This window comes from Cricetulus griseus, assembly GCF_003668045.3.
Source record: "Cricetulus griseus strain 17A/GY chromosome 1 unlocalized genomic scaffold, alternate assembly CriGri-PICRH-1.0 chr1_0, whole genome shotgun sequence".
NCBI classification, from domain to species: Eukaryota; Metazoa; Chordata; class Mammalia; order Rodentia; family Cricetidae; genus Cricetulus; species Cricetulus griseus.
In genome coordinates, this window is record NW_023276806.1 from 13,417,380 (window position 1) to 13,430,041 (window position 12,662).

General features: G+C 46.7%; 1 protein-coding gene across 1 annotated transcript in view; it reads right to left on the bottom strand.

Annotated features, from left to right (window-relative positions):
• The window catches only part of Ddah1 (dimethylarginine dimethylaminohydrolase 1), a 129,891-nt gene extending 117,964 nt beyond the window's left edge, over positions 1-11,927 (bottom strand). The window contains exon 1 of the mRNA XM_027395907.2: positions 11,457-11,927. Within this exon, the coding sequence (XP_027251708.1) occupies positions 11,457-11,759 (303 nt within the window). The 5' untranslated portion in view covers positions 11,760-11,927. The remainder of the gene's footprint in view (positions 1-11,456) is intronic.
• Between the last annotated feature and the right edge of the window lie 735 nt (positions 11,928-12,662).

Genomic DNA, 12,662 nt, shown 5'->3' on the forward strand with positions numbered 1-12,662 from the left:
TGTGATCCCCAGAATCTACCTGGCCTGTAGGCATGAGCCTCTGTGATTTCTACAAGAGCCTGAGTGGGACAATCTAGCCGAAAGGGGATGCAGTAGTTTCCTGTTTTGTTTTCACCATGAACCAGAAAAAGAAATATATTTCATTTACTGTTAGTATACACACAAAAACAAATGAGCCAACTTTCATGAAATAAAACCCTTTTCACATTGCAATAATGCTGACTTTTAAAAAATTAATTCTATTATTGCAAACATTAAAGATCTGATCATGACCCCTTAAGTTGATTTCATGACCCCCTAATGAGTATACAACAGAAATCTGAAAGCGGGGGGGGGGGGGGGGGGGGGCAAACAACACAGAGAGCCTGGTCTTCCAAGTGTGCTCTGTTGCTCTGTTGCTAGTTAAGCTGGTTACACCTCTGGAAAGACCAGGAGGTGCGGGGCCTAACGCTGTAGAGAGGGTTACTGTGAGAGAGGCAGAAACGTGAAGATGCAGTGACGTCTCTTCGTAAGGACTCCCTAGTTCCCAACACCATGTTTTCAGAGAAATGGAGCGGGAACATGCCAGGGCCTCTGATAGAGAATTAGGGTCCTACACAGGAAATTAGAAACAGATTACAGGACCCACTGCTAGAAAGCAAGGCCTGACTCCCTAACGTGTCCTCTGCCCTCCATGTGTGCCCCAAACACACACAACACAAATCAAAGGATTCTAGAACCTTGAGTGCCTTAAAAAATACAAAACCAAGAGCAACCAGAGTGTGGGTACGTCAGAACAGAGTGTTAGCTCTGAATGTCTCACATAAGTCTCCAGGACTGGAAAACATGATTAAAACATAAATAGCCTGAAATATGAGTCATTTTATTCTTTCTTTCTGAATAAAAAAACTTAAGGAAGGAAAATGTCATCTGGTATTATTTCACAGCTGTACCATGATCAATTTGCTAATTTCAGTTTTTAAAAGCATAATTTCAGGATAATGACTTGTAGACAAACCACCAGCATATACCCTTCTTCACATCACGCTCTAATCACATCTACCCAGCCACCACGGGCTGAGGTTTTTACTGCCAGCCTGGTGGGTGGATGGATTCACCACAAGAAGTCCACCCACCTGAGTGGCAATCAAACATGATTTGATGTACTTGTGAAATCTCCTGAGATTTCAGTATTTATTCCAAAATCCATTAGGAATTAGAATACATTTATGCCTATATTATACTAATAACAATCTTTCTGTGTGCGCAGCTAACTATAGGAAGGGAACATTCAGACAGGTATTCCCTCACTTTACATCTTTATTTAGAAAAATAACTTCATCACACAGTTTCAGAAGACAAAAGTTAAAATTATAGACAACACCAGAAGTCTGGGACCAGGAATGTAATAAACAGTTTACAACAATTACCTAGGCAAGTCAAGAGGCTTGCAACAGAAACCCACCTAGAAGCTCATTCCGTATCTCTCTATGGCCTCCTACTTTCTTCTGGCCATGGCTGTCACATTCACCACAGGACACAACTTTGTGTGAAAGTGATGGGGAGAGGGCAAATCATGTGGACCTAGGGGCTTCGACTATTTCATTGTTGTGGTGTTTTTTTCCTTAACCTCTTCTCTGAGGAAAAACTACCTATCAGATGTGGTATACATGGTTGAATAAATAAAGCCTTTTGAAACAGATTTAGCCAATTCAGCATCATCCCATAACGGATTATCATTAGCAATGCATAAGTTTATACTACAGGTTAATTGACTGAAACAAGTAATGTCTCAGGCTAAATAAGACCCTGTATTTGTTCATGCAATTTTATCTTTTTACAGAAGTAAGCTATCGCCACCTCCCCAAATGTTTTCCCAATCCCTTTCCCCTTTCTACTTACACCTCCACCCCAACACAGCCTGAGTCTCAAAAGGAAGAAACTGCATCTTCCAGCAAAAGAATGTGGTACGTTCATATCATTTCAGGAATCAAAAGTAGCATCCACCTGGGCAGTGTGTTCTCTGTCATGCTACCTACTGTATGTAGCATGTACAAATGTCAGCCCATGATTACAGATGCATATTCAGTGTGGGCTAAAAGTAGTATGGGGTTCAATGCTGAGTGCTGCTAAGATGAGATCTGTGAGCAAAAAATCCATTTTAATACCAAATAGAAATGAAGATTTTTCCTACCTGTCATTGGCATGGGTAATGCTGCATACAGCAGGCATGAACAATCCTGTATACAGAAGGCATGGACAGTCTTGTACACAATAGGTATAGACAATCTTGTATACAGAAGGCATGATTAATATTGCATACAGTACAGGGATCATGTCTGATTGATACACACTAGAATGGATAGTTATGGGCCAAAGAGGAAAATGACTGAACAGCAAAGAGTACACTGATAACTTACAGGACCAAAACAGGAATGCCTTTCCAGAGTTTAAATAGCAACTGAAAAAAATGACTCTCAGGCCTAAGGTGGGCTTGGGTGCACTGCAGAATCCTAGAAGAGCCAGACCATTACAGAGCATTTGGGTAGGAGAGAGGAAGGAAGAACATTTAGGAACAGGATCTATGTTCTATGTGTTAGACAGTCAACCTCTCCAACACCAAAGAAAGAAATACAGCTCTAGATGCGGCAGTGGACCTGAGATCCAAGAGCACAGAGCCCCTGGCAAGGTGGCTTTTCTCCATCTGGCACCTTTCCCAACAAAACGAAATTCTTTTCCATTGGCCTGTCCCTCCCATTCTGTCTCAGTCTGCTTCAGACAACTGGAAAGGCGGTTTCTGCCTTCCCTAGTTAATTCTTACATGACAATCACTTTTCTGGGAGCCCTAGGATGGGCCAGATACTCCCAGAACATGCCCAGCACACACCCATCCCATCATAGAACCCATCCCCCATCTGCCAGTGGTCAGCTTTCCTCGATGGACAAAGGGCAGTGGTGTTATCTAATGCATCTCTTCAATGTTAAACACTGGGTCTGGCACAGACAGGTGCTTGCTGAACACACATGTGTGATTCAATTGAACCTGCAGCTCTTTGTTCTTCAGTCTCCTACTCAGCTGTAAGGATTCCTCTGTGGCTCTTGCTTGGGTGATCTGGGTGGTTAGGAGTCTGAAGCCTGGGGACTTCCCTTCTGAGCTCGGCTCCAGGAAGATGGTGGACATTACTAAATTATTTGACAATGACATTTTTAGGTAGGATTTGTTGCTAGAGATTGCTCTTGTCTGTGTGGACACATCTGTTTAACATTACTGCCTGCTCCGGAAATAAACCTGATTTAATATCTGATATCAGTGTAAAGAAAGCGAGAGGAGCTAATGCTGAAGGTCAGCTGATCATCCTAAAGGAACACTGGGGTTCAGCCGTGGTAAATACCTATTTAGACACAAACTGCGGTGAACAGTGCACTGGGGTAGCTAAGATAGTAATAAGGCCATTCTCTCTCATTGCAGCTTCAGTTATTTTACCGTTGCGATTCCTTCTTGATAAGGGAGGATGAATGAATAGCTATTGAATCTGTAGATCTCCATTCAGAAAAAGGCAACATTCTACATGACTTCAGATCTTTCACTTAGAAGGTCCACAAAATGGAAGGCCAACCAACACTCACTTTAAACAAGCACCTTGAAGGGTTGGGGGGGAGGCTCAGTGGTTACAGCCAGTGCCCAGAGTGTGAGGACAGGGGCTTGGATCCCCAGAACTCTCACACATACTGGGTGGGTGTAGTGGAGCGTCTGGAAATTGTCGCCTCAGAGACAGAGGATCCCCAAGCAAGATGACAAGAGGGATAAACTGTATATATGAGCTCTGGATAGGACTGAGGCCAGCTCAGTGAACTGTGGACTATTCCTTTACACTGTGTGAATATATGCAGCTGTGACTGGTTTAATAAAGAAGCTGTTTGGCCAATAGCCGGGCAGGATAAGGTTAGGAGGGAGAACCAGACTTCCCAGGAGATACTGGAAAGAAGGGCAAAGTCAGAGCAGTCACCACATAGACAGGGAGAGGAAACAGGAGGTTCAAGGTGAAAGAGAGGTAATGCCATGTGCCAGAGTGTAGAGGTAAAAGCCATGAGCCTCAGGGCAGCACATGGATAAACAGAAATGGGTTAAAATTTAAGTTGTAAGAGCTAGTTAGTAATAAGCCTGTGCTATCGGCCCAAGATTCATAATTCATATTAAGTCTCCAGGTCAGTTATTTGGAAGCAGCTGCCAGGACAGGAAAACTCCACCTACAAACGGTGCCTAAACATCCGGCACCTACATCCACATAAGACCTGAGAAAGCTTAAAGGTTCTAAACACACACACACACACACACACACACACAAAAAAAAAAAAAAAAAAAAAAAAAAAAAAAAAAAAAGGAGCCAAATGAACAACCTAGTTTTGTGTCTCTCACGCCAACTGCAGTACGGAGACACGATCCTGGCAGCTACCAGCATGCCATGAGCTAAGCCGCATGGTGGGTTGCTGCAGTTCTTCACATGGGTTGCAGTACTGCCTGTCAGCTTGAGCCACCAATTTGAGGCCTCCCAGTGCACTGTGTGGTGGGTTTGGGGTTTTGCTCATGCAGACAGAAAAAGTTAAAAAGAAATGTTCCGAAAAGAAACAAGTGTTCTAACCAGTTGGGGGTGATGATTTGCTGTTGAGAGCAGCCTCCAGTGTGTTCCCTTCCCATCAGTGACAGCCAGTTAGAGTTCTAATTATGTTCAGGTGGTATTCTCATACATAGGCTTGAGGAAGTGTGTGTGTCTGTGTGTGTGTGTCTGTGTGTGTGTGTGTGTGTGTGTGTGTGTGTGTGTGTGTGTGTGTGTGTGTGTGTGTGTGTGTGTGTGTGTTTAAGAAGAAAAGATCTACTCTGCACCGACAAACAACAGACAGTTATGAACAACCTCAGCCTGGGCAATTCAGGAAGTTCATGTAAATGGCAATTATGGTGGCGATGACAGATTCATTCACTGTATGTGTATGAGTGCATGTTTGGCCGGCATTACTTATGAGCACCACGTGCATACTTCATGCTGGAGATGAGAGGAGGTGTCAGGCCCCTGGAGTGGTTGTGAGCCACCATGTGGGTGCTGAAAACTGGACCTATGACCCCTGTAAGAGCAACAGGTGCTCTTAACTGTCAAGTTACCTCTCCAGAGCCCAAATTATTACTTTTTAACTAAAATGAAATAAAACTGTTCTTGTTTATGAGAAAAAGGAAGAAAATGAGTCACTGAAGCTAAGGTCCAATCTAGACTACACACTGTTAATGGGTAAACTGAAATCCAAGCAGTTATTATGTGTTTGTTTAACGCTCTCTGAGGGTCAACCACTGGTAATCACCGCTTCAGGCAAACAACCCTCACCTTTTCAGAAAATTGCATTTCTGAAACTTGTCTGTGACTTTGGTCTCTATGGTAGTTTGAATGTAATTGGCCCCCATAACCTCATAGACAGTGTTACTATTAGGAGCTTTGTTGGAGTCGGTATGGCCTAAGAAGTTTGTCACTGTGGGGGCGGGCTTTGATGTTTCTTATGCTCAGGGTACTGCCCAGTGTCTCAGTTGACTTCTTGCTGCTTCCAAGACAGAGACTCTCAGCTACTTTTGCACCGTATCTGCCTGCAGAGTGCCATGCTTCCCACCATGACAATGGAACTGTAAGCAAGCCACCCCAATTAAATGTTTTCCTCTATAAAGAGTAGCCATGGTCATGGTGTCTCTTCACAGCAACACAAACTCTAAGACAGTCTCATTACTTAGCCTGGTTACCTGAATCTAGATTTCCTTGCCTTTTCAAGAGAACGGTAATGCCATCTTTCAAGATCCATACACTTGGGGCTGGAAAGATGGCTCAGGTTAAGAGCACTGACGCTCTTCCGGAGGTCCTGAGTTCAATTCCCAGCAACCGCATGGTGGCTCACAACCATCTGTTATGAGATCTGGTGCCTTCTTCTGGTGTGCAGATATACATGGAAGTAGAATGTTGTATACATAATAAATAAAATCATTTTAAAAAAATCCATACACTCAAGTATTTGACATTGGCTATCTTCTACTATTCAGCACTATCTTGGTGTTCTCTTTGCCTCTGGAGGCAATATAAGAAGAAACTCAGGACCAAAACATACAGGTCCTGATATCCTAAACATACATTCTTTTAAAATGTTTTGCTAATTCCTTGAGAATTTCCTACAGTGCATTGTTATGATATTTACCTTCAATTCCTCATCCTTATCTCCCTGCCAGCTCCCTAACCCCCTGGCTTCTTGTCTCTTCACTTGTTGATACAGTAACCATTGACTCCAATTAGATTTGTCCATACACTCCCCGGTGTGGGCCATTCACTGGACTGAGATCAACCAACCTACCAGGAACAACACCTTTAAAGAAAATTGTCTCTCTCTCCCTCCCTTGGATGCCATCAACTGTTCGTAGCTCCTCAGTCAGGCGTGGGAACCCATGAAACACCTCCTCCTCTGTGCTAGAATGTTGGCTGTCTTGGTCTTGTGCAGGCAGCCACACCGAGACTTCACAAGTGCAGTGGTTCTCCCACGTTCAGTGACCACTGCTTTGCTCTGGTCCTCCCCAACCCCTGGCTCTCAGTCTTTCTGCCTTGTCTTCCGTGATGGTCCCTAAACCTTAGTGAGGGGGTGCCACAGCTATGTTGTTCTCTCCTGACATTTACATCTCCACTTTCCTATTGTGTCTCCTCTTTCGGATTTATTACCTTATGGTAAGCATTGTCTTCTCCATAAAATGAAAGTGACCAAGGAAAGAATAATTAAAGCCATTAGCCGTCTGTGAGAAGAGACTGGTGTGGTTTTTCTCCTGGACAGAATTATCCCACACGTCTGGGAAAGAATAAAATTGCTCTTAGTGGGGAGGAGAGGGCAGAGGATACATTTCACAATTTTGTTTAAGTCAGCTTTGTCAGTTAATCATTTATTAGGTACTAAAACCCTTCAGAGACGAAAAACTGAAGAAAATGGTTTGGTTCTTGGTACAAAAGTGGAGGTAAGGTTGGAAGACAGCACACCCTCTGGAACAGCCTGAACTTAGGAAATCATGATCTACACAGTGTGTTTAATCATTAAAGCACCCTTCACTCCTTACACTGCCTTCAGTCCTAGTTTGGCTTTTAGACAGCTTGTTTACAGGACTTTGATACTCAAGAGTTGAGTTGTCCTTAAAAAACAACAACAAAAAAAACCAATGGATTAATTTGAAACATGATTGGCTTCTCCAAGTTGATTTGTTTCCTAAATATTAAACCCATTCAAAAAAATATCCCAACTTGGGGAGATGTAGAGTTGTCAATGGATACTGCTGGCTGGTTTTCCGTGTATGCATTGTCTTCACCAAATCTGCAGCTTCCTGCATACAGTGTCTAAGTCCCAAGAATTGCGGGAAACCCAACCGAGGCAAACATTGGGTTTTCTCAGAAAAGCTCTGAAATTTGGGTCTTAGTTCTTTCTTTCTTCTAAGGAAGAAATGTCATAAACAGCATGATGCTTTGATTAAGGAGCCCTTTCTCAAGACTTTTATTAAAAACAAAGCAATGATAAATGGCAAGAAGAGTCAGGGAAGGACAGAGGGCTAAAGTTATAAGCCACCCATGCTCATATGAAACCTTTGGGACTCTGCCAACTTGGCATGCTTGTAAAATACCAAATATGTCGCTGGAACTGGGTGTGGTAGATCATGCCTATAATCCTAGCACTTGAGATGCTGAGGAAGGAGGGCTGCCACAAGTTGAATATAGCCTGGGGTACGTAGGGAGCTGCAGGCCAACCTGGGCTACAGTGTGAGATCCTATCTCAAAAAAGAAAAGCTGCTGGGCGTTGGTGGCACACGCCTTTAATCCCAGCACTCGGGAGGCAGAGGCAGGTGGATCTCTGTGAGTTCAAGGCCTGCCTGGTCTCCAGAGTGAGTGCCAGGATAGGCTCCAAACAACACAGAGAAATCCTGTCTCGAAAACAAAACAAAAAACAAAAAACAAAAAACAAAAACAAAAACAAAAACAAAAAAAAAAAGACCAAGTCCCTCCTAAGGGAGGAGAAATGAAGTTGGGCTGAATCATGGACACATTTGTCCATCAAAGTATTTTCTGTGTCTATTGTGCATTGGGCTTTGGAAACAAAACATGAAACAATGTAGACAAGATCCCCACTCCTACAAGACAGTGGAGAGTATGGAGGCAGGCAAACGCGGGCTGGGGTGGGGCATGGGTGGAGGGACTCAGAAGGAGAAGACTGCTCAGGAAGGGGAAGGTGAGTCTAACATCTCAGAGTAGTGCTTTGGAACCCTGCACACCTGAGTTCAGATCCTGGCTCTACTGGCGCCATTCTGTAACCTTGGGTGATTTCTGTAATCTTTCCCTGTTTCATCATTAATGATACTGGTGAATAAACATTGATGAAATGTGTGTCACAAACCTGGCAGATTGTGGCAAATGGCAAGTACCCAATGAAAGTCAGCTAAAATGGTATTAATGGGGACAGCGGGCTAAGAACAGCCAGCTAAAGGGAGGAGAGGATGGAGGTGTGTGTCCAGAAAGTTGGACCTATTAATGAAAGAACCAAATCTGAGCCAAGCGGGGGATGGGGAGTGCTCTGAGGAAGAGATGCAGAGATAAAGCTGAGTTGAAAAGGCAAGCAGAGCCCAGCTCAGAAGGTGCCCCTCTAGAACTCTGTCCAGGAGGACCAAACGTGAGTTGACCACCTTGGCCTTGGTGTGGAGATGTAAGGGAGAGTGAAGTGACCAGGGGCAGGAATATCAATGATGAGATTTTAAAAATGATTCTTGGCTGCTGTGAGTTTTCACATATAAAAATGTATCCCAATTCAAAAAGATCCTGGAGTCATCATTAGCTTGTCTGTTCAGCATTTCATCGACTGTCTAGTGGATTCACTCACTCATTCAACAAGTGTCTATTCATGAAGCTCAGCATTTCTTCCTTCCATCCATCCATCCATCCATCCATCCATCCATCCATCCACCCATCCATCCATCCATCCATCCATCCACCCACCCACCCAACCACTCAACAATCCACCCACCCACCCAACCACCCAACCATCCATCCACCCAACCACCCAACCATCCACCCATCCACCCACCCAACCATCCACCCAACCATCCACCCATCCATCCACCCATCCATCCACCCACCCAACCATCCATCCATCCACCCAACCATCCACCCATCCATCCACCCATCCACCCAACCATCCACCCATCCACCCAACCATCCACCCATCCACCCAACCATCCATCCATCCACCCAACCATCCACCCATCCATCCACCCATCCAATGAGCATCAATACTGAAGTTGCTATCATCTTGTCTGTTCAGTACTTCATTCACTCACTCACTCATTCAGCAAGCATCAACCCCTGGAGTTCAATATTTTTGTTTCATCCATCCATTCATTCACTTATCCCTTCATCAAGCATCCATAGCTGCCAAGGTGATAAACTGTGCTGTGAGAAAGATTAACAACCATCATCCTGCATAGTCCTGGTCTGCAGCCATGACTGCACATGTCCTCTTAAGCTAGGAGGCCCCTGACCCTAGCGACCCAGATTACACGCAGGAGCAGAGGAGCTTTGTGGAGAGGTCAGATGGCAGAGTCACAGAACAGAAGCACCAGCAGCGTCCCTAATGACTCCAGAGTGTGGCTGACTACGTCCTGTTCATGGAGCATATAGTTACTAACAGCCAACACTTACTAACATCTTGTCTTTGGCTCTCAGGTGAATTTACATACTCATCACGACATGACAAAATCTTTATGCCCATCCTAGAGTGAGAAAACAAGTCAAGGGCGCATCTCCATAAACACAGAATTAAAGTAAAAGAACGGAGACCTGCCCAAGGCTCTTAATCTCTGCACTATGTGATCTCTGTGCCCAGCCCAAGAGTTGTGTGTGAGCTCTGGGAAGTGTGGGCCACTGATCTGACCGAAGAATGCAGCCAAATTCTGCTGTCTAACATATCTAAATCTCTCCAGGAGAAAGATCACTGCTAGCTCTTATGCTGGAGAAACCAAACTTGGAGTTAATCACACAAACAATATCCTATTGTGTTACAAAGAGATGTGTCCTTACAGAAGTCAAGTGCAATGAATAAGGATGGTGAAGACTCTCATTAAATGAGCACCATCTTGAGAGTTTTTGAAGTTGGTTTCCCCCTTTAAGTACTGCGGTGCCATATGGCAAGAATGCTCCATAAATAATCCATCGTGGCTACACTCATATTAGGTTAAAACCCAATATGGAAGCCTGGAAATGTGTGACAAGTGGGAAGTGAGCAGGCTACCAGAATGAGGCCTGCTACTCTTGGTTTTCTGGTAAATGAGAGTGTGGGGTCAAAGTTGATTACCTAATGACAAATAGGTGCACTTAGATTATACTCAGAATCTGTATGGTTTCGCAGAGCAAGTGTGGAACACCCATATTTAAGTCAGAAGCCCTAGGAACTATTTCCAAATTGAGAGAAGGGGGATCCCTCCAGACATGAAGTAACCCCCTGTGCCTTGTTATGATGCCGGAGGCCAAGAGTGAGTGGGAATCCTGAGCCTGGGCTCTTCCCGGGCAGTGATAAGAATCCCAAGCCAGATGGCATTTTAAAAACTAATCTAGCTCTATGTGTCTCTCCCCCACTAACCTACATTATTTTTAAAGCAATCACAGCCATTTCCACAAGATATGGTAACTTATAAGCAATAACTCTCACCCCTCGAAAAATAATACAAACAACAGTCTTAATTGCTTAGAGAGAGAGACGGAGACAGAGACACAGAGTGAATAAAAATGACTGAACTTGTAAAAACTACCATGGCTAATGAAACGCGCACGCCCAACACCCCGCAGTGAGCACAGCTTTCCAAACATGGCCCATTCACACACACATTTAAACACAGCTCACTAACAAAACGTTCAACACATTCGCTTGCCAGGCGCGTTCTTCAAGACTCACTCGCCACCACTGAAAAGTAACTCTGACGCCCCAGGCCGCTGGGTACAGACGCTGCCTGATGTCACCTGACCCGTCCTGCCAGGAGCTCCCTGCAGGACTTGGGGGACCCCCCACCACCACCATCTCCACCTGCCCTCTGGGAGGACCCTTTCCGCCCCCACTGGCAAGGAAACAGAGTAGCACTGTCTTTGGCACTGTGCGATTTGCAAGACAGAAATGCTGGCGAGACGGGTCCCCAGCCCAGCCACCTGCCCGAGTCCGCGTCACCACAGTCCAGTGGCGATCGCCTCGAAGGCTCCCCGGCGGCCAGGAGGTGTGAAAAATGAACTTGTCTGGCTCGGATCTCCCACACCCGGCCACACCGCCCCGGGTCCCGCAGTGGCAAGTTAGGAACTGAGCCCGCTGGGGTCGCTGCCACGCGCGAAAGGGCCCCCGCGCGTCCCCCCGGCCGCGCCCCTCGCGTCGCCTGCCCGGGGCTGGCCGGTTACCTCCTTCCTGCGGCTGGGCGCCCCGGGGCGGGTGATGAGGGCGGTCTCCTCGCACACCACGGCCACGTCCTCCACGAACACGCAGTCGGGCAGGCTCTCGTCGGCGGGCAGCTGCACCACCTGCAGCCCCAGCTTGCTGCCCAGCACGCCCACGTAGAGCTGGTGCTGGCGCTCGGCGCGAGCGAAATCCACCTCTTCGCCCTGGGAGCGCCGCAGCGCGTGGCGACACAGGGACTCGGGCGGAGCCCGCACCACGGCGTGGGTGGCCCGGCCGAAGGCGGCGGGGTGACCGAGGCCGGCCATGGCTCGCACGGAGAGAAGGCGGCGGGGTTTGGCGCGGCGGCCGGGTCCTCACGAGAGCAGCGCGCTCCCAACCTGCGAGTCTGCGAGCGTGCGAGCGTGCGAGCGCCCGGCAGCTCCTCTTGGCAGCCGATGAATGTGCTGCTGCGGGAGCCCGGCTCGCGCCCGGAGCCCTGCCTGCGCCACTGAGCATGCCCAGAGCCCGGGGCGCCGGCCCAGCCCCGCGCGCCTACTCCTGCGCTCCAGGCGTCTGCAGCAGCCGGGCCTGGGTCACTGGATGCCTGTGGAGGCTGGCCGCTTCTCAGCTCTGTCAAGCCCCCTGGGCCTACATGTGTACAACCCCACCTCACATGGTCCCCAATGGGGACCTGGAGAGTGGCAGGTTCCACTGGACCTGCTGGAAAGGACTTAATGGTCAGGGCACTAGGTGAGAGGTGATTGTAGGTCAACTTTCCCACTTTCTTCTTCAGCGGGCACATGGGCCCTAGGTTCCCAGTGTGGCAGCCCGTCTTCGCCCATGTTGCCTTGACTTTCTCCAAATTGACCACATGCAACTCAATATTGTACAAAGAATGTATTTCTTCCAGTCCGTGAGAAAGAAAAATCCAGGAGACAGACACACAGATACGATGCATATCTAGAAACTCTTTTCAAAATAAACAAACAAAAAAACAAAACGCCCCCAAACAAACAAAAGTACCTGATACTTCAAGCCCCACGGGGCAATTAAGAGAGGAAGGAAAGCCTGGTGTCTCTTCATTCATCTTGTTTATCAACACACCGGCATACCTAAGCTATCTCACCCCTGGCCCCCTCTCAAGGCTGAAGGCACAGAGATAAATAAGCCTGAGGCATGTCACTGTGGGCTTTAACAAAGTCCTGTTCCAGACTTCCCAAAATGCACTT